We start from the raw sequence: 23,423 nt of genomic DNA on the forward strand, positions 1-23,423 counted from the left end.
TTTACCTTTGAGCCTCAGGTGGCCTTTTATAGTAGAGGTTTGGGTATAAGATTACCCTTTTACCCCTTGGGACAGGTATTAGCCTGTGGTTAGGCAGGGTTGGCCTTTGGAAGCTTCCTTAGAGGGGTAGTTACATTGTTACCCCTAGCCTCCTTTGAGGGATGATTGCCCTGTTTGCCCCTACCAGTTGTCGCTTCGTGAATGGGTAGTTCATTTTCTACCCTATCATTTGTCATTTTCATTTACATTGGGGTACTTTGGTTATTTCCAATGAGATAAGGTACTTTTGTCTCATTTAACAAGATATTGTAGTTTGATGCAAATACGAAGAAAGGGCGCAATTAGAGAGGTATTAGGAAAGCTACTTATCCCCTGGTTATGCTTTAGTCGTTCAGGAGATAGTGTACTTTGGGGCAATTGTCGACGAAAAGGGGATCTATTTACCACAATTTTAAGCCTACTAGAAAAGAATACGCCTTCTAGAACGATAATGATTTTGTTTAATGTTTTGCCTCTGCTAACGCTGCAATCGCAAAGAATACCACATCTATAACAGTAACCATTTGGGGTAATGTTTTACCCCTATTAACCCTCCAATCTAAAAAAACCAAAGTTGGTTTTACATGGTCGATCCCTATTAACCCTCCACTCTAAAAAGCCAAATTGGTTTTACAAGGTCGAGCTATGAACACCTATTCATGTGAGATTTTCTTTTAGAGCGGGGAGTATATAATCGACCCCTTTGATTACTTGGGACAGCCCCTCTAGTGTAAAGGAGTAGCCATTAACAAGAAACAGTACAGGCACATATTTCAGAAAAAGACAAAAAAACTAATATCTTAAATCGACTCCCCATGTGTCTTTCTCTCTCCTCTGGGTTAGAGAGAGATAGACTTGGGGTCGATTTAGGATATTTGGGAGTAGATATATAACTGCCCAGAGAGGGGAAAAAAAAAAAAAAAAACACCCACATATATTGACTTTAAAAGGTAAGAACTCAAAGCCCTCTACATTCTTCCGACTCAATATGGATTTCCTTCTCTCATTGCAAGCTATTACTGGGTTTCTTGCCTTGATTATTTTCTACAATGTATATTTCGCAAGGGCCAAGAGTAACAAGAGTAAGAACAAAGAGGCACCAGAACCAGCCGGTGGATGGCCTGTTATAGGCCATCTCCATCTCCTTGGGGCCTCTAAGCCACTATTCCGAACACTTGGAGCCATGGCAGATATATACGGCCCAACCTTCACTCTACGCCTAGGCACGCGCCGTGCTCTTATTGTTAGCAGTCCAGAGGTAGCAAAAGAGTGCTTTACTTCCAACGACAAGGCACTTGCTACGCGCCCAAAAAGCGCAGCAGGAAAGTACATGAGTTACAACCATGCCATGTTCGGCTTAGCCCCTTACGGACCCTACTGGCGTGAAATGAGAAAAATAGCCACAGTCGAACTACTATCACATCGGCGACTTGAGTTGCTTAAGAGAGTCCGTGTCACAGAGATTGACACAATCATAAAAGAGTTGTACGGACTTTGGGTGATGAATAATCAGAATCCTGTTAAGGTTGATATGAAGCGCTGGTTTGGTGACCTGATGTTCAATGTGGTGGTCATGATGATAACTGGAAAACGATATTTTGGATATTCTGATGAATGCGAAGAGGGCGAGGCAAGGCAAGTTCAGCAAGCGGTTCATAAATTGATGCATCTAACTGGGCTTTTCGTAGTCTCGGATGCACTTCCTTTTCTTGAGTGGATGGATTTGGGGGGCCACTTAAGTGCCATGAAAAAGACTGCTAGGGAATTTGACTCTGTTCTTGTAAGTTGGCTAGAGGAACATCGCCGGAAGAGAATTTCCGGCAAAGCGGGTGGTGACCAAGACTTCATAGACGTGATGCTATCAATTCTGGAGAGTGCTGAGATTCCTGGATATGATCTCGATACAGCCATCAAGGCAACTTCCATGGTAATATTCTAAGCGAGGAATGCTATATTGAAGGGAGCCCCAACAAAATGAGATGAAAGGGCTCTCCTGTTGACTGAACATCACAAAAGTGCATTTAACATTGGCCAACTTTTACTTTTTAGAGTGACGTGCAGCCAGTGGGAGGCCTTTCTTCTCATTTTTGGAAGGGTTCACTTCACAACTAATTTTGGGCACTGATAAATCGACCCCCATGTATCTTCCCTTGGGGGCGCGATTTAAGATACATGGGGTCGATTTATCACTGCCCCTAATTTTTTCTTGAATATATATATTCTCTTGTTTGGGGAAATGGTATTGCCACTCCCTGTGTAGCATTGTGTTATGTCAGGGATCTGACATGCTTGCGTCCTTCCTCGAGAGGAGCAATGCCATTTCTCTAGGCTACTAATAATTGTTGGACTCCAATATTTTGATAGACACAAATCCCACCTTGTATTTTCCTTTTTCATGTGGGCTGAGAAGCTCTGGAGAATTAATAGCTTTTGACAGCTGTTTAAATAATAAGGGATTTGGTAAGGTCCATCGCAGAAGGCTTTTCGCTGGCTGGTCTGACAAAAGTCGCTGGTCTAATGTGAAGCAGACTAGCCGCGAAAAGCCTTCTGCGATAGACGCTAGCAATTCCCGACAATAACAGGTGAGTTTGAGTCATTGTCAAAACAAGGTGGTTCAAATGTCAGTATCCTGTATTTAATTTGGGAAATGATTTATTCACCCTTTTTAATTTTGGACAGACCCCTCTAACGTAAAAGAGTAGTCATAAAAACACTAGAGGGGCTGTTCCAAGAAACGAAAATGGGAATTTCGTTCTCCTTTATTAATTATCAGTTTTTGTCTTTCCCTTGATTTTTATACAAGTTAAATTACCTTTTTTGACTTTTGGCTTGATAAAAAATCAAAGGGGCTTGATTTTTTCTCTCTCCACCCTTTATATCTGCCGACCGGCCACCATTTAATATCTCTTTAATGAGTGCCACGGGTTACATATAATAGAGCGGGCTGTCCCAGGTAAAAAATGGGGCGAATGGAAGTGATATTTTCACTTATGCTCTGTTTGGATGCTAGGTTTTTTTTGTTCCCAGGATTTATGTGGGTAAAGTTTTAGTGGTCACATCAGCTTTTTCTTGCTGACATCAGCAAAATCTTCTCTTGAAAATGGTGTTCTCTCTTTCTCTCTCTACCCTCTCTCTCCACTCATCATAATATCTTTCTCTAATTAATGCTTGTCCCCTCTTTTATCTCCTACCTTTACCCACATAAATCCTAGGAAAAAAAAAAACCCGGCATCCAAACAGAGCATTACATTTCGTCCTTGGTCCACACCCTTCTCGTGTAAAAAGAGTAGTCCTAAGTCCTAAGTACTACGTTTGGTTGCTGGTTAAATTTTTGTCCCCGGAAGAGTTAGTTAAATTTTGGTCCCATCCCATGTTTGGTTGTCTTTTAGCACTAGGTTTTTTTTAATCCCACTCTTGTAATGATTACTTGTGGGGCTAATTTTTTAATCCCACTTTTGTAATTATTGCCTTTTCATCCCATCCCAAAATAACACCAGGAACAAAAATAAACTCATGAGCCAAAAATAAGCTTGAGAAGATTTTTTTTCTACTCACCAGTTCAAGCAACTAAACAAAGGTTTTTTTTTTTCCCACCATAATTCACTCAACAAAACATGTGATTTTTATTTTACCTGGATACTTCTAGGACTTTTTTTTTCCCACCTATCTTCAGGATATTTTTTTTCTCCCACAAAAAAAACCCGGCAACCAAACAGAGCTAGCACAAGGACAAAAAAGGGGTGAAAATATCATTTCCACCGGCGAATATATCGTTCGCCTTTATTAATTATTAGTATTAAAGTGTGCCTCGGTGTTGCCGGATCTTACCGACCACTCCTTTTGTCTTATTCATGGTGTTAAATATCTTCTACTGTACTTGCTGTTGCTGATGCTCTAGAACGGCACACACGACAAGATATCTCTAGAATCCTACTTGCTGTTGCTGATGCTGTAGAACGGCACACACGACAAGATATCTCTAGAATCCTCTCTTTGTACTAAAATACAGTGTTTTAATGTTAAATTTAGTAGTACTTTCCGTACTCTTATGCTAAAGTTATGCAAAATTTAGTAATGGCCATCCTCTTCCTCCTCCACTCAATGGCTTCCACCACACCAGTTCTCTCTTTCATGTGTGCCTCCATTGCCATCTCATACTCTCTCTCTTTACTTCTCTCCACCATTCCCCTCACACCTCCAAAGGTTCCTTTGGCTCCATGTTAAAGGTCACTCGTTCGGTTCCCATAAAATTATATCGTACTGTGGAAGTCCAGGTTTCCCACATGGTTTGCCTACCTTGGTGGTACTGTGGAAGTCCGGGTTTCCCACATGGTTTGCCTACCTTGGTGGTATGTCACCGACCAAGGTCACATATCCAACATGCTGTCACGGCCCAGAGTAGGGTTCCAAGGCCAAAAGCAACGACAAATACCTGTTAAACAGATATACAAAACAGCTAAAGGAATTCATTTATTAAACACACTAATCTAGAAATTTATTAAGTCTCCATCAATCCATGAGCAAGTAACACTCAACAAATAACAATTAATTAAATAAATGTTCCTCTTAACGGTTTAAAATAACGTAAATTTCTAATAAATGAATCAATATCTACGAAGTTAACCCATTAGTAAATAAATCGTCTCTCACCCCAATACGAAATCAAGCTTTCTACATCAGATGGATCAAATACACTACAATGAAATCATGTACGAAAGCATTAAATGAAATGCGACAATTATTTCGTATACATGCATTGTATAATGGCATAGACATGAGAAATAACATTGGAAACAACAACGATTTTTCACAATACATAACAGCCAACAATCCACTAGTCATATATAGCTACGGAAATAGTCAACTTCCGTAGTGACGGTCCGACGGACTAACAAACAGACACCAGCTTCACGTCCCCTACTAGAAAAAGTGGTCAATTGGCCCAACGTAGTAACGGACAAGATTTCACAACTCCTACTGGCATAGGTCAATGTCTAGTTTCACAGCTCCTACTAGACGAGGTAATACAATATTGTTTCACAACTCCTAATGGAGGAGGCAAGGACCGATCTCTCGTGACTATGCACCAGTTTCGCCCACCAACTGGAAAAGATCAGGATACGATAGCATACCTACACCAGGTTTCCGTAGCATATAGCATCACACCGGTCACTTCGGACCTACAAAACTTCCATGAAACATACTCATAATGTTACAAAAATATTAAAAAACTTGCAAATCATATGCAATAACACAACGCACTTGATCCATGATTTCATACAATTAAAGCATGCTAAAACATGCTTTCAAAGTATATATAATTTACAGAATTTCAAACATGGTTTCAACAGTTCTTAAACATGGCTTAGAAACATAAATCATATGCATTAACGGAAATCATGAAGAAAACAACAACGTAGAAATTCAAGTTACGCACTTTTGGTGTTGTTCAAATCCCCTCAAATGTGAATTCCACATTCAAATCGTGGTTATAATTACCCTACAATATTAGATTATCCCCAAGTCAATATTCATACTCAATTACACATTATTAAGGGTTAAATTGTGACCCAAAAATCTAAATCAAAACCCAAATCTGAACCGAAACCAAACCCGACCAAAATACGGGGTTCGGTCGGCCAGACCCAAGCTCAGCTGGCAAGGTTCGGTTAGCCGAAGGCTCCTTTGGCCGGCCGAACACACGAATTTGGAATTTTTTCCAGAACGCGTTTCAACTTTGGTATTCTTTGGGTTTTCTTCTTTAAACGCCATATTTCCCTTCTTCAAACACCCCAAAACATCATAAAACCTAACATCAATCCCTTTAGATTTTCTTTCATAAATCAAAGTCGATCAGATTCACGGTGTCTTATAACTCAAAGATCTCCACAAACCCTTGAAAAAACCAAAAATTTCTTCGGGTGGAGATCGACAATAAAGAATCGTAGAAGTCGTGTTCTACCAACTCTAAATTGTTACTAATATGATCAACATGGATTCTTTATTCCTTAGACTAACAAATAATCATATTTCTTACCTTGAGAGTTCGTCTTCTCCACGCAAACGGCCTCCCTCGGGCAAAACTTCTCATCCTTCAAACTTCTCTCTAGAAATCTCTTCTCCTCGAGTTTCCTTTGCAGAATTAATAGTGATTTACATCTTTTTCAGGGTACTTGTAGCCACAAACCCTAGGTTTAAAGTGAGTTTACAGAAATATCCTTTAGGGCCCATTTGAATACCTCATATTTTGTATTTGGATTTGGAATTGACTTTTGAATACAAAATGAATAGATCCGCCAGATCACGTTGAGAGACAGAGAGGGAATGGGGTACTTCCTACTAGAGGGGAGAGGTTGAGGAGCAAAGAGGGTGAATAAAACCGCCAAATCTGTGGATTTCCAATTACTTATTTCCACAGCATATTTGGAAATCTGATTTTTTTTCATCGTCAGTCATTGATTCGGAAATCAAAGGATTTGATCCAGATCAAAATCACAACATAAAAGGGCTGCAAATGTGAGAAATCCAAATCAAAATCTTCTCGGCATCCAAACGGGCCCATAATTATTGCCTAAATTAATAATTTGCAGATAAAAGAAAATTTGACAACAATGTCATTGGGCTAGGGTGTTTCTTCCGCCCTCTATCTTCTGAAGGCAAAGCTTGTTGGGTTTTTATTATTTATGATTCAGCAACAATGGAGAAATATAGTAGAAATAAAAAAAAAATTCACAAAATATGGAGGAGTGGAAGAAGTAAATAACTCCTTTTTCCACGAATGGATGTAAAGAAGAGAAAATAAAATCACAAATTTGTACCATTCTCCTTTGTTTTCGTTACACCTCCTAACCACCTTTAATCATGATTGTTTATGTCTAAGGAGATGAGATAATGCTAAAAAATAGTTAAATAATTGAAATTTAAAGTCTAACCTAATCATTTTAACTTGTAAAATTCGGGATTTTCATTAATCTCATATTATTTTCATTACTAAGTAATGTGCTTAAATAAAGCAACTACATATAAACACATAGAAAGAGATAAAGATAAGAATAGGTGTGGTACCCGTTTCAGGAGGAGATCCCTTTACGACCCACGAGGGTGACTTAGATTTGAATTACTCTTTACTGGTTTATGAGTTTTTATTAAAGTACATATATTTTGTGAACTTGGGACTACAAAAACAATCCGAATTTCGCACAAGAGAAATGACCAGAGTCGCTACCTAAGTAAGGGACCTAGGACCCATAAGTGACACTGCAATAATCTGCGATCCCAGAAGTCTAGATCTGTTACCTAATTACAAGAATGGAAGGTATGATGAATACACCATATGCATCTTTCTCGCCTGGTAATTCGGTATTCAATTTCAAAGATTAACTCACTTAAATTCTTTTTAAAATGCTCATTTAAACTCTCTTGATGTGCGAACTACAGGACATGCATCATAAATGATCTAATTTTAATATGGTTCCTAGATGCGTCTTTTGATTCTCTTAATTTAGTTTGATTCAATATATGTGAAAGTTTTCCTAAAATCTAATTTGGGAGAATCCTAGATGATTCATTTGATTTATTTTAGTTAATTTAAGGTTCGAAAATGATCAAGAAATAAAATACAACCCTAAAACTTACTGAAGTGTGTGTAGGATCGACCTAAGCTTGGAGTGCTATCCAAGTTATCTACGTACCCAAGCCTCACTGGGATCAAGGTCGACGTAGTTCGGTAGCCTAAACTAAGCTACATGCCTAACTCATCTAGGACACCGATCTAGACTAGACAGACTGTTTTAACAGTTTTAAGAGAAATTAATTAATTTAAATTGATTACGTTTTATTATCCTAGGACTCTATCTAAGATGCTATATGATCCTATCTAAATGCAAGACACTCCGTAGGTTAACTAGGCACGTCTTATAGGAAAAAGAGATCAACTAGTGAAACCTAATCTAAGGCTTAGTTGCTAACAATAGCAACCGGCCGTGATGAGGCTAACTGGTCTCCTAACTCTAGGACTCGCTAAGATCTAGAACTCAATGTGGTGTAAGTGTTCCTAAAAGAGGGCTCTAAAGGCTCCTACGGGGTGGAATCATAATCCAACTGTTCCAAAGTTGATCTGAGTTTCGGTTTGCCCAACCCAAGTTATTAAGTTGGTAATTTTCATCTTTTAACCGGTTCCTATCATCTAAAAATCAGGGTATTCTAAGGCTCTAAGGGTAAATTCACCTACGCTAGAGTTTTGACCAATTTAGCAGGTTGTGAAGACCCTCAATAATTTTTAACAATTTTTACTTCAGAAACTTAAGGATTATGATGTTTTTAGAATATTTAAATGTTCTGGAATTTTTTAAAATTTTTACGAATTTTAGGTGATTTTTAATGATTTTTACAAATTTAGGCAATTTATTGGAGTTCTATAGCAACTTATATCAAACATCACTCAATTCGATCCAAATCAGTACTGAAACATGCTCATAAAAATAGTAAATTACAATAGAAATTTCACATATTTTTTCTGGAATTTACTATTTTAAAAGAATTTATTTAAATTCTGGCCGATTCGAATAAAAACGACTAAAAATATTAAATACAAATTCTGAAAAATTCATACAATGATATTAATTGACCAATCCATCTTATTACTGAATTTCAGTTTTCGAACAGTTCGTTTGATAACAACTCCTTTACACTTGTAGAAAATAATTATTTTTCATTAAAAAATCCAATAAAAATAATAAATTACCACGAAATATTTTAAAATTTTTCTGTGATCTTTAAATACTAAAAAAACTACTGGAATTAAAATTTCGTCGAATTCTGAATTATTTTGACATGTAAATAAATTTTTATGTGTCAAATAACCCTTTTCGAGGTATTTCTTTAATGAATTTTTAAATAATCAAGATGAAAGAATTCTACTGAAATTTTTGGATTTCTAATGTTCTTTTGACTCAATTAAAACTCAGAAAATATAACTTTAGGAAAAATCTTTGGTTTTAAACTAGTTGCTTTGAAAAACGACTCAAAAACCAATTGAAATCCTAATTCATTGAACATCATTTTTTCTTCATGTAAAATGGCTTTTCTTCCACCAAAATCAACAATAACGCAAATTGGTCAATCACATATCATATTATATTCATAGCAAACAACATCTCATGAATTCTCTAAAAAAATCATGAAAAAATAAGAGAAGAACACCCCTAAACATGTTACTAGTTCTATTCTAGAAAGGGTTTGAGTACTAACCTTTGATCACTAATCTGTGGTCTTTAAGGCTTGTAATCCGAGATATTCACTTTGACAAGCCTTTTGATACGCAAAGAGAAAACTCAAATTACCGAAAAGATGAGTTGCTTCGAATAATAGCCAAGAGAAGATGAAGATAGGTTTCTTTCACTAAAATTCAAAGAGATATAGTCAATTCCTCCACAAAAAAGGGGTGGATGAATTTTTTAGGAGAGGGAATGGGCTGGACGATTTTCCAAGATCCTCAAAAAGGTTGGTTTGATGCTTATTTGCAGAAAAAGCTAGGGCAAAAAGCAAAAATAGCAATTTCCCATGTGAGAGTTGTCATTCTAGCTCTCTTTTTAATTCTCTCTATTGGCTTGTTTTTCCTTCTTGTTTCTTAATTATACATATTCCCGTTATCAATAACAATTAGCTTACTTGCTTACTAAGACATGCCAATTGTATAGATAGAGAATATGGACGTTGCTTTTTGGGTGTATATAGATATTGAAATGAGAGAAAGAAAGCAACTTTCTATTCTCATCACCTTCTAATTTTGCTTTGTTTATTTCTCTCTTTGTTTCTTTATTGTGTTGCCCCTTTTTTAAAGAAAGACTATACATATATTATACTAATTAGGCAAATTGCTATACTTTGCATTTCTAAATATTGTAGTTTTCAAAATTAAAACAACAATGCAAGATATCATAGTGATTCCCGTCCAAAAAACACTTCCCAACTTTAAATCTCGTTTTTGACCTATTTAACGTAAGAGTCACGAAAAGTCATAAACTACAAAGTTGTAACCCTTCTCAAGATGTTTTCAACGAGTATACATACGAATTGTTTGGACGAGTGGTTCAAAAGTTATGATCATTTTAGTGATCAGGACCATATTAGCCCTTTCTCTTTCCCATCTTTTATTTTTGTCAACCAAATCCAATCAAATCTTATTAAATATTGGGACGCCCAACATGTGGGGACACATGTATGGCTGACCATTACATGTGGCCGAACCACACATGTGGTTCCCTCATGGGCTTTGGTTTATGGGCCTTTGATTTATGGGCTATTTTGGTTCATACTATGGACTTTTATGAAATCCAACCCATTTCAATTCAAAATTTACAATGATGGACCCACACTATGTGATGCACATTGTGGGTCCTACACACAAGCTCGAACCACTCTTCCCCTTAAAAAAATAGTTTTTGACCAAAATGACCTTGTTTGATCAACACACATCAAAAAGTGACAAAAATACCCTCAAACCGGAATGCCCTTTAAGGGTGAAGTTAAAAATGAAAATTAGAAGAAGAAAATTTTTGAAAATACAAGGTATGGAAGTTCACTTGATATGGTGGATGACGTCAAACATGACTATTTGGAACTCCCTGGAAATGCCCAAATGCCCTTAGAACACTAAATTTTCAAGAAAGATAGAAATCCTGAAAAATTCTAAAAATAGCAGGTATTCCAAAATACTTAAAATCATTTATGATCTCTTAGACAAACTTTAGGGATAATATGGGACACACTAGAAATGACCAAAATACCCCCAAGATGCAAAAAATGATAAAAATGAGAAAAATCCTAAGAAATTCAAAAAATAGCAGGTTTTCAAACTTGAATGAAAACATGAAATGTCATCACTTGGAGACTAATGGAACCCCCTGGAGACATTCGGGATTGCGAATCCACACAGGAAAACTCAAAACAAGTTGAAATTTACCCTAAAACATAAGAATTCATGACCTAATGCAAGAGGACTAACTTGGGATTTGGTAGACCCATCGAACCCTTTGCTTTTTAAAGCATAGCAAAATGGGGGTGTCTACAGTAGGAAAATATAGACCTGATGTAAATTATTTGCCTAGTCTATCTAGTACCCTAATCTAGTCATCCAACCTCTCATCTAATCCTAGATGATCCAATGGGTAGATTTTACGATATTCGATCCAACATATCTTAACATGCCCCATCAAATGCATATTGAGTGAAAATCTAGATAAGCTTGGTTATAATCAAATGTCCCCAATTAATAACGATAAATGACCCCAAACAATTAGCGGCATGCTGCCGATTCTTCTAGTGTAAGGTTCTTTGACTGATGCTTCTTGCCGAATGTCCAGTAATGCCTCTAGTTGAAAGAAATATTACTTATTGGATGAGCAACGAATAGCCATGATGGACTAGATGAGACTCTAGGTCTCAATGGCTAAGTCTACATAAAAAGGGTCACAATGGACTCGTGCCTGTTGGCTTTTAGAAACAATCCTCATGGAATTTGAAATGACTCTCTCATGCATGCAGCTCAAGGGACCAAGGCATGTACCTCATTGATATGAAGCACCAAAACTGACTAGAGCAATTATATCAATTTTAGGCATGCACCTCAATAAAGTCGCCTCAACTGAAACAGATTGAAAAGAGGATTTGGAAGAAAAAGAAGACATAGAAGAATGATAGCTAGTGGCTTAAGGACAACAATTATCGGTAAACATTAAATATCATATGAAACCATTTAAAAGGAATTGGACAATGTGTAAAAAAGAAGGGCAAAAACAAATGGGTGCATGATAAAATGGAAAGGTTCCCAAGAAAGTAGAAAACTAAGATAATGTAGAGCGGTTTTGTGGTGGGGAAGATTGTGGTGGTAGCATGAAGGGGTCATCATAGTTGGGTGCCGTCATGTCCCTCCACATGGACTCAAGGCACTCGTGGGCTTCGAAGCCACGTGGCACTGTGCGATTGGTGTGCTCTTTTTGATCCCAACATATAGCCGCCTACATTTTTTGGCCCGGCCAGGTCGGGCCAAAAAAGTATATGGTTTTTATCTCACGGTCGGATCTCTTGGTCCACATGGGTTCACTTGAGGAGAGAATGGCCTTAATTACTTTTCTGGTTTGAGTGGAATTGGAATGACGTTTGGCGGAAACAATTGGGATGGTGACCTATGGCCGCGTGCGTAAATAAATCTATTGGCAGCCTTCAATAAAAAGGCGGTCGATGTCTTCTTTCTCCTTCATCTTTGATAGACTTGATACAGTAGTATGATAACTTACTTTATTTTGTTTATGTCTGTGGGGAGTTCAGAAGATAGTTGTAGCTTAGATTTGTGGGTACCTGCCATGGTGAATATCATCCTCCTAGAGTCTTCAGTGGTGATCTAAGCTATTGCACTATATTCAGAATGTCTGTCTTGGCAGAGGGTGATCTCACCAGGATCATATTTGAATTTTTATTGCAGGAAATTGTAGCGAAGGCAAAGCTACTTCAGTAGCTTTGCGCAAGTTGAGTAAGCGGTAGCTCATGCAAACGCTATTGAAAGTGAAGTTCAGTAGCATGAGGAGTGTCTTCGAATCTTTTTTAGCCAAAAACTTTTGATGCTTAAGATATTCGTTGGGGTTGCGTCCGCAAGGTAGGGAAGTTTTCCTTACGTCGTCGGACTGACCCTTCTAGATTATCGACATCTCTTGGACGGATAGCAAGGTAGGTTGAGGGGGCTGGAAAGCTTTGGTTGTTTGCTATACCCAACCAGCTTAAACAAAATCTACTAAGGCCTGTGGTTCGAAGGGACCGGCACTACAGGATTTCACAGTATTGACCAGAAAAAACCAAAAGTGGAGGAGGGGCCAAATGCAAATTCTATCATGGAATGGTTGGGGCCTGGACAGCGACCCCAAACAAATGGCTATTTAAACTCTTTGCAAAAAGAGAAAACCAGATATGATTTGCCATAAGGAATGCAGACTAGAGGAGGGGGGATAGGTTTGCGAAAAGTGTCTTCCCCTCTCCGGCTGCCAAAAGCCGGTGAGGTTGCTTCAAGCGGGAGAGTGATAGAAGTTTGCCTTTACTAAGGATTCTACCGCGCCGGTCTTCGCCTTCATTTCCATAAGGATATCTTAGAGATTATGGGATATAATCAGCTGGCTCAGGGGTAGCTAACGTCAGAGTCTTGGAGGTACATTATTGCATTCATAGTTAGGATATCGAACTTGAGGTGGTGCATCCACTGTGCAATTTTACATAGATGTTTTCTCTTAGGAGAGTGTGATGAGTGAGGGCAGTACTTTCTATGGCCAAGAAACTTCGGAGGTTTCTTGTTTGAGGTGCTGAACCCTCTCTCTGGGTGGCAGAGGAGGTTTTTCTTTGCTTTTCTTCATGCCGCCATCGAGTGTCTGGTGCTCTGGAATTTTAGAACTTGGTGGGGAGAATCCACTGTCAGAGAGTTTAATCGTTTCCCCACCTTGCTTGATGAGGAGGTGAAGACCTACATGGGTATTTGAGGTTTGCCTTCATTTGAAGTGGGAGACATGTTTGTGGAGGGCACCCTTGTGGCTTACCGGAAAAGCTCAGCGAGGCGGTCTTATTCAGAGTATGATGATGATGCGTCTGAACCCCCTCAGCTCTGATCAAGGTGACAATGCTTTGGCTGTTCTAATTCTAACTCCTCTCTTTTTGTACTTTTTTGGAATGATGCCTTTGGGCAGGTCGCTGATCTGTATGTTGGTCATCAAGCTCTCCCATTTGCTTGGTTCCAATTAATATTTGAGTACTTAGTGTGCCTGCACTTCTTCAGTTACATACCTTTGTGCGCATGCAGTGTGGAACGACTGAAGGAGGCTGGACCGACACTTTTACCTTTGTATTATAGTGTTACCTGGTACCTGATTGAACTCCTATACTTGGCCTCGAAACCCACATTGTAAGTACTTTTTGAGTACTTTGTGAAAGACTCCTTTCTTTTGGCACTTCTAGTCCTTATCTTTCTTCCTTTTTTGGTATATCCTTCTATGCATTTTGAAAGATGTAGAGGCCAAGAAATCGGTCGACTCTCTGGTTTGTCATTAGCCTTATTTTTGGGATGACGTTTCTTTTTCCCTTCTACTTTCTTTTTCGAGATATCAATATGATTCTTATCTACCTTACAGGAACATCAGATTCATGGTCTTTTGTGTCCGAAATTAGATCAGGTCTTTTTGTTCCCCATAGGTCTTTAGCCTAAGGTTATGGTTAGGTATTTTTGGATCCTCGTGGGTCTTTAGCCTAAGGACATGATTAGGTCTTTTTAGTGCCTCGTGGGTCTTTAACCTAGGGATAGGCCTAGGTCTTTTGCCCAATGGTTCATTAGCCCAACGAGATGATGGCTTCTTTACCCAAGTGGCCATTGGGACTTAATGCCTTGTGGGTCTTTATCCTAGGGACTGGCCTCTTTAGCCTGGGGGCATGCCCAGATCTTTTGGTGAAATATGGGTCCATTGTTGGAAGGATTGGGTTGATCTGCCGTATAGTAGAAAATACAAGACACAAAATGCAGAATACTTCATTGAACTTAAAAACCAGAAAAGGGGAGTACATTCATTTAACTTATTACTCAATGGATGACGTAGGTTGTTGTTGGTTGATCGCGATTGTTTCTTCAGTTTGGGATTCTTCGGGACAGGGACCTCTGTGGTCGCTCCTATCCTCGACGCTCGAGAGACCTTCTCGTCTCTCTTCTAGACAGCTCCTCGACTCAAGGGAGATCGTCTATGTATCGGTATAGGTGTCCTTGGTGGATAAAATACTTGATCCCGTCCTTCAGATTGTGACACTCTCGATGTCATGGTCGTGATCTCTGTGGACCTTGCGGTATTTATTCAGATCCCGCCGACCTTCGTCTGACTAAATTTTTGATCTCCATTTGGACATGAGTAATCGAGGAGTTCAAGGGAGTTACTTATCAAATCTATGAGGAGGGCTGGGATGAACCCTCGGGGGATCCTTCCACATGTGCTATTTGTTTGGCCCTGATCCATGCCTGGTGTCTTCTTGCTCTTGGTAGTTGACTCCGAATCGTTTGGCCTCTATTCCTTTCTCGATCGCCACGATTTCTTCAACATTGATGCACTTCTCTACTCGGGCCGTCAAGTCCCGAAAGGTTTTAGCAGGCTTCATGACAAGGGAGATCTTTAACCCAGTGTATGTGATGCCTGTCCTCATGGCCATGAGGGCAACTAACACATTGAGCTCTTGTACCTCTGCTGCTTTAGTGTTAAAGAGGGTCACGTGCTCTCTCAACATCTCACCCTTCTACTGTTGTATGGCCAAGGGGATTTTAGACTTCTTGGGAAAGGGTTGGCTATTGGCGAATCGTGCTTTAGTGTTAAAGAGGGTCACATGCTCTCTCAACATCTCACCCTTCTACTGTTTTGTGGCCAAGGGGATTTTAGACATCTTGGGAAAGGGTTGGCTATTGGCGAATCGTGTCACGAACATTCACCTGAGGTGCTGGAAGATGCTGATGGAATTGGACCAGAGATTGGAGTACCACATGCGTGCGACCATTTTTAAGATGCTAAGGAAGGCTCACAACATCACGTCTATTACATTGTGAAGTATCATGGCTATCTTAAAAGATCGGACGTGTTCCAATGGGTCGGTGGTACCATCATAATGATTGAGTGGGTGGAGCCAGAAGTTGTCGGGGATCGGCTCTTTTAGAATCTCTTGAATAAAGAGGTGCTTCTCATCATCTTCTACCTCTTCGGATGGTACTCTCCACCTCATTGCTTCGCCAATCATATTTGTATTTTTTGACGAAGGTTGGGGTAGGGAGGAGGCCTCTCCTCTTGGTGAACCTGGCCATTAGGCTCTGATGGTGGGACGGTTCCGGGTTCAATCCCACAATGTTGACCCTCCTAGCGGGTATCACCATGCTGGATACAGAGGTTGAGGGACTCCTTGGGCTCATTTGATGTGGGGTCTCCAGTACCTCTGTCTCTGGTCGGACAGGTCTCTCTATCTCTTTATGCGTTGAGGGTCCGGTCCCACCCCACCTCTACATATATTTGGAGAAGGCTGGCCAGATTCGCTACCTGGCTGACGAAGTAGTTGTACTTGTTCGTAGGAGAGGTAAATGATGGCTATGATAACGAGTGCATATCCGTCCAGTGTGGATGAGCTGGAGAGAGAGGCTCACGCATCGGGTCTAACACTAGGGGCGGCTCCTCACCGGTGTCCATGATGTCTAGTATCCTGCTGGTGGCCTAGTTCATTTAGTTGAGGATGTTGTCGGCCCCAAAGTGGGCACCAATCTGTTGTGGTCCAAATTGGGTTGATTGTTTGAAAGGTTCATTCTTTGAGGTGCTCCGAGGTTCATGAGGTCTGCAAGAGGGAGAAACCTTGGCTCTATTTTTTCTCATGCTCCTCCTCCTCTGATGCTGAGTGTGGGTTTCCCTATTTATAGATGGAGTTCCCTTATGGTACGTTTGGTTGCTTGGAGTGGCTCGGAGAGGTGGAATAGGAAGTCAAAGGGAAGAGCCAAGAATATTTATATGCCTAGAATTACCTTGGAAAATTATGTAGTAGTGTTTGGTTGCGGGCAAATAGTGGGAGAGTAGGAGAAAAAGTAGGGGGTGTCATTACCAATATAGGGAGAGAGGAGAGAGAGAGAGGAGAGAGAGAGAGAAGAGAGAGATAGAGAGAGAGAGAGCACCATTCTCTAGAAAATTCAACCATAATTCTTTGCTTTTGGAATAAGGAGACCAAAATAAGACAAGCAATTATTACATGAGAGAAATCGAAGGGAATCAATGGGAGTCCAATGCATTTTGGCAACCAAACGTGGAATGGCATGCCAAATCCAAACCAAATTTCGACAGTTGCTGAGATTTTGTGCAACCAAACGAAGCATTAGGATGTGGGGTGTCGTCTGATCTCAGCGAGGTCTGGCATTTGTGCCTTTGCTAGTGCTGTCGGTCTGTTCAACCTCTTCAAGGTGGCTCTGACCATGGACAGGAACTTTCAAAAGGATGCCACGATTGGTTTTCATTGTGCTTCTTCCCTAGGTTCATCGGTGGCTCTCAATTGGCCAATGAGTGGTGTGTGGCCTTTGGCGGTATCGTGCTGGAGAAGATTACGGTGCTGGCTTGAAGGGGACTCATAGCTAGGTGGCGACCTTTCACGCCACATGGCCTCAAGGCTCTCGTGTTCTCAAGTGCAACATGACGATACGCGATTGGTGTATCCTCCCCCCCCCCCCCCTCCCCACAACAACCCTCATCTTTCATAGGCTGAAACTGCCATTTCCATCAAACCTACATAAAACTAGACTTATATCTCTCAGTACTTTTCCAACAAACCTATCTAAGATCGCTCGACAGTTTTCGTTGCAGGGCTACACCTTGAACGAGAATCTCTGGAACACTATTTCTACCTCCTACGGTCACTCTAACCAATATCTAAAATAAAACACTCACAATTGCTTTAATTGTGGCTCAAGCTACGATTGCTCCAATCATTACTCTGATACCACTTGTTGAGAAATCAGTCAAGCAAAATTCAATATGATTGTGCACAGACAAACGGCAAAGTAGAAATAAAATCCAATCATAAGATGAACATGGAGTTTTTACGCAGTTCTTACATGATGGCAGAAAAATAAATATTTATAAAAATATTAATTGACAAAAAATGACAAAAATAAAATTGAAATAATTAAATTAATAATGATAAAAATAAAATTGAAAGAATAAAATTAATTATAACTATTTATAAAACTTAAATATTTATAGTATTTATTTATGTTTTGTTACTTAGTTACCCTAAAATTTTTACTAGCCTCTAGCAAATATTCACCTATCATTTATGCTACACAAATACATAATTATACCATTGTTATGTTAACTATTCGAAAAGGTTATGTACCAGACTCTTTATAACAAATGTTTTTGTTGAGACATATTGTATTTTAATTTATCATTTTTTATTTAAACTAATTGCTTCTATCCTTTGCTTTAAAATAGTAACTAAAAAAATTGACAAAAGAACCATTAAAAATCTAATAATTCATTTTAAAATTGTCAATTCATTGCTTTCGGTTGAAACAAATTTTTCAAAAAATAATTAAAAAAAGAAATAAACACAGATATACAGTTCAAACATTTAGCATCACTTGAATTCATGACCCATGAAAAATACTATCACATAATATCACAAATATACAGTTCAAACATTGCTTTCATATTTCAAAAAATAATTAAAAAAAGAAATAAACACAAATATACAGTTCAAACATTTGGCATCACTTGATTTCATGACCCATGAAAAATAATATCATATAATTTAGATAGTAAAATATAATTTGCATATTCAATTGAAATGTTGACCGATACTGATAAAATTTACCATGGTAATATCACATTTCTGCTCACATCCTCTATCGCGCCTGGATCCCACCGTGTAAATATTGTTTTATTATGGGTCTTTTACCCTCCCTGGTTTTGTTTTATAGCACCACTAATCGTGCCCGACCCACTCCGTTGGGATACGGAAAACGTATCTATACAGGGAGAAGAAGAACCTACATATTTAGCGACAAACTTTATCTCCCTTTCCGATATGGGACCTTAGAATCCACCCCCTAAGGGCCTCAGCCTCCTAGTTTGCAAACCGTACCATGGGAGGTAAGGCTTATATGCCATTCTGTCAACGCCCCGACCACGCCTCGACCCCACTGTGTAAATATTGTCTTCGAGTTTTCCCACCCTCCTAGTTTTTGTTTTCCAGCAGCACTAACCGTGCTCGACCCACCCCACAGGGATGCTAAAAATGTAGGGAGAAGGAGAATCCACATATATTATTCTAAGATCCAACAACGAAAAGGGAGATTAAGTTCCTAAGCTATATATGTGGATTCTCCTTCTCTCTATGTAGATGTGTTTTCAGCATCCCTGAGGGCTGGGTCGGACATGGTTAATTCTGTGGAAAACAAAATTGGAGAGGATGGGAAAACCCAGAACCGAACAGTATTTACACAGTGGGGTCATCACACAGTAACCACTTTGTAAATATTTTCCGATTTTTGGTCTTCTACCCTCCTCAGTTTCGTTTTTCAGTAGCACTAGCTGTGCCCAACCCAGTCCGCAGGGCCTTCCCCTTGGAGATGCTGAAAACGCGTCTAGACGGGGAGAGGGAGAATCCACATATATAGCCCAGGATATTTATGTCTCTTTCTGATGTGGGATCTTACAATCTACCACCCATAGGGCCCAACGTCCTGGCTCGCTCACTGTACTACAAGAGGTACGACGCCTCTGATACCATTCTGTCACGCCTTGACCATACTGTGAAAATATTGTTCCATTCTAGGTCTTCTTCCCTACCCGGTTTTGTTTTCCAACGGCACTAACTGTGCCCGACCCACTCCGCAGGGCCCGTCCCTTTGTGATGTTGAAAATACGTCTACACAAGGAGAAAGAGAATCTACATATATAGTCCATGAACTTTATCTCCCTTTCCGATGTGGGATCATACAGTCCATGACCATTACGGCCCAACATCCTCACTGGCACATAGTAATGCGGGAGGTACGGCTCGGATACCATTCTGTCATGCCCCAACCCCACTGCGTAAATATTGTCTAGTTCTAGGTCTTCTTCCCTCCCCAATTTTATTTCTTAGCAGCACTAACCGTGCCCAACCCACTCTGTGGGACCCGTTCCTTTGAGATGCTGAAAACACGTCTACATGGGGAGAAGGAGAATCCACATATATATAGCCAAGAAACTTTATCACCCTTTCTGATCTGGGATCTTACATGCTCTACACATACATAAGCAAATATATTTGAATGCCTAATTTTGTTGAGGCTTTTCTTACCTTTTGTTTTTCTATTTTAAGAGTCCTTAACTAAATCATATTCAAGGTTGAACAAATCCACATAATTGAAAGTACTTCTATGCTAAATGCTAGCACCACTTTCCAACCACATTTTGTTTGATCTGCGTTGGCTCATGATGTGAGCTATGTCCTTCGATGTGACATGGGTCCCATACCCATCAGAAATGTGTGTGAGAATAGAATGCTTTAATAAGTCAAGCGATTGGTGCTAGAAGAACTCCATATACTTGACATTTGAGCTTGTAGGCATTCTAACTGTTGTTTGGTGAGAGATCTTTCAATGAAATAACCCCAAAAATTATTGATCTTGTGTAGACTTTGATCATAGCTGGCAGTGACACTACCTCGATCTCTCTAACATGGGCCCTCTCTTTGCTACTCAAGAATCCCCACATAATAAAAAAGGCACAAAATGAGTTGGATATCCACGTCGGCAACGAGAGACAAGTGGACGAATCAGATGTCAAGAAACTCGTGTACCTCCAAGCCATTGTCAAGGAAACATTGCGCCTATACCCGGCAGCCCCTTTAGGGGTACCCCACGAGGCTGTGGAAGATTGCCACATTGGTGGGTTCCATGTCCCAGCCGGCACACAAGTATTCCTTAACATTTGGAAGCTGCACCGTGACTCACGTGTGTGGTCAGACCCATTCAATTTCCGACCTGAGAGATTTCTAACCGGTGGTCGCATGGACATGGATTTCAAGGGTCCGGATTTTGAGTACCTGCCTTTTGGGTCAGGGCGAAGATCGTGCCCGGGGATGACCCTCGCTATCCAAGTCCTTCATTTGATGCTTGCTCGTCTTCTTCAAAGCTTCGACATGGCGACCCCCTCGGACACTCCTGTGGATTTGACGGAGAGCATAGGTATAAGTCTCCCTAAAGCAACTCCATTAGAGGTGCTCTTCATCCCACGCCTCCCTTTTGAGCTTTATTAAATGGCTTTACTGCAGTGGCAAGATTGTGTTTGAATTAAATAAGTAGTATTACAAATAACTTCTTTAGATGTTGTACTTAATTCTTCTTTAATAAACAGAATGACTTGGGCTTGTTTCCTTTCTTTTCCTTTTTTTGAATGGCAAGGACGGGCTTTTTATTAGCAGCATCTTCCTTGTACTCCATTGATATTCATGGGTAGATTTTTTTAAGCTGCAAATAGTTGTGCAGATATGATGATACGATATTGAGAAAAGGATTTGAAACGCTAGGAATTTTCATATGCTCAGGACTCTGTGGACACACTATTTTCTGTTGCATTAAGTGTGTCCGGTCTTTTCTAATACTCCCAAGCAAGCAAAGCTCTCAATCACTGATGCGTTAAGTGGCATCTTTAAACGGCTTAAATGCCTTACTGTTTTGGATATTGAGAAACGATTTTGAGTGGAAAACTGAATATTGGATTCAAATAAGAACACAATGATAACGCACAAAAATACTCAATTTAGGTGGTTGGACACAAAAGCCTACTTCCGCGAGTGTGAGCACAATTTTCCGCAGGCAAAAATTGATGATTACATTGGAATTAGCTCGAAACCTACAAATGTAACTCTTTCCCTTTTCATACAATCAATATCATATATTTCTCATTATAAGAGAAGACACTTTGAGATAGAACGAGAAAAGGAGAATTTGATTAATGCTACTTGTGATAATTTGGAACGATTAGAAAATTTCAAAAAAAAAAACAAGAAATTCGTTTTGAATAACAATAAGCAACTAATCACCTACCCAGAGTTCCTGTCTGTAAAAAATAAGACATCTGTAGGAATGGAGAGTAGGAATATCAGAAGTCTGGATATTAATCAGATGTCTGTAGTCGAAAAACTGGGTTTTGTAGTTGAATTCTAAGGTTCTGTATCTTTATGTTCATAAATTATATCTCAAAGGCATTGAAGGCCATAGTGACAACTCAAATTCCAAGTGATCCTCATTCTCACCACTATAAGGACAGGTAAGAATCGCTTCTTTAGAGCATAATCGTTTCTGGCAATGGTTTTTTTTTCTTTTTTTTGAATGGTAAGGTTATTCGAAAAAAAATCGAAGACCGAGGAGGTCCTAAAAGAATACAAAGAAACGGCATATAGAGCCGAGAAAATACAGAAGAAATAATGATGCAAATGCTAGCAGCTATGGAGAGAGAAAGTCGAAAAGCTCAACTCTCTCCGTATGAACTCCTTCTCTAGCAAGCTTGTCAGCCTCTCCATTTGTTGTCCGCCTAATATGATTGAAAGATATTGAAGAGGTTCCAATCCTGTCCTGAATCTAACCAAATAGTGCTGCAAATCTCCAAGGTACCTTATGTGAGTCTCTTAGCTACTTTATAACATTGAGTGAGTCCCCTTCTACCACCACCCTATTTATACCTACGCTTTGTAGAAAATAAATTCCTTGGTAAACAACTCGAACTTCCGCCTCATTTGAATCTGTCACCCCTATTGGCCCACTGAATGCCCAAATAGCACCCCGCTTCTCATTTCTTAAAGCCCACCAATACCCGCAGGTCCCGGATTCCCCAAATTAGAGCCATCAAAATTCAGTTTGAGGAACTCTTGAGGTGGAAGGGACCATTGGTTCTTGAGAGAAATAAAACAAGAGAAATCACATCTCTTCTGTTTGTTTGTCATTCCTTAGTATTGTTTGATTGTAATTTACAATCTCTTTCTCTCTCCTAGTCGAGCTAAGCAAGAGAAGTCGCCTATATATCCAAATATGAAAACAAGACATCTCAACCATTAAGATTCTAAACTATCACCGCTATTGATTGTAATTGGCCAGCTACAAAGTCCCTTTCAATAGTGTTCCTTGACTTTAATAGTGACATCGGGATGAAAGTCCAACCCCATTGAAGGAAGTTGTTAATCCACAATGCAACATATGTGGCTTTGATCAAGGGAAATACTATTCACGCTTTGTCATAATGGAAACTAAACCGACTGAGACATCTCAACAATGTTAATTTTTAAAGTGTACTTTTTGGGTTGCTTTATTTTATTTTTATTTTGAGAAATGTAGTGAGGGCAAATATGTACTTCTGTGTCCATGGACATGTTGGTCTTTTTGCCTAGGTTGCACATGTGTGAGCCACACATGTTTGCTCCATGTGAGCCATACATGTTTGCTCCATCTTTTCCCACTACCTACCTACTTCAAATTCAAACATTTACTTGGAACTCCAAACCCACTACTTCCCTAAGCATTTAAGACACCACTTTCCCATACCCACTACCACTTACCTAAGCTATCTTCTCTTTACTTTCCTTGACTAAGCCTAATTCTCATTAACTTCATTTTGGTAGAGATTCTCCATAACCTAGACCTCCATTGAAGCTTCATTAAAGCTCTCTTGTGTGCAACCTTTCCTCTTGAAGCTTTCTTCTTTTTATTGTTGTTTATCTTGTAGTGTTGTTCTTTCTGTCATATATTGAAGCACATCTCTTTTGGGCATTGTTCTTCTTCTACTTGGTTGTTCATCTTGGGCTAGAGTAAA

The 23,423-nt window shown here is 39.5% G+C and overlaps 1 protein-coding gene across 1 annotated transcript; it reads left to right on the forward strand.

The window, feature by feature from the left end:
- The first annotated feature begins 892 nt into the window (after nucleotides 1–892).
- Nucleotides 893–21,041, forward strand: LOC143851093 (strychnine-10-hydroxylase-like). Its single transcript, XM_077360419.1, has 2 exons — nucleotides 893–1,966; nucleotides 20,251–21,041. Exons 1-2 carry the CDS (start codon nucleotides 1,028–1,030, stop codon nucleotides 20,872–20,874), a joined length of 1,563 nt encoding a protein of 520 aa, XP_077216534.1. The 5' UTR covers nucleotides 893–1,027; the 3' UTR covers nucleotides 20,875–21,041.
- The last annotated feature ends 2,382 nt before the right edge of the window (nucleotides 21,042–23,423 follow it).

The sequence above is a fragment of the Tasmannia lanceolata genome, unplaced genomic scaffold, assembly GCF_043159265.1.
Source record: "Tasmannia lanceolata isolate RefF3 unplaced genomic scaffold, GAP_Taslan_0.1 ptg000018l, whole genome shotgun sequence".
NCBI classification, from domain to species: Eukaryota; Viridiplantae; Streptophyta; class Magnoliopsida; order Canellales; family Winteraceae; genus Tasmannia; species Tasmannia lanceolata.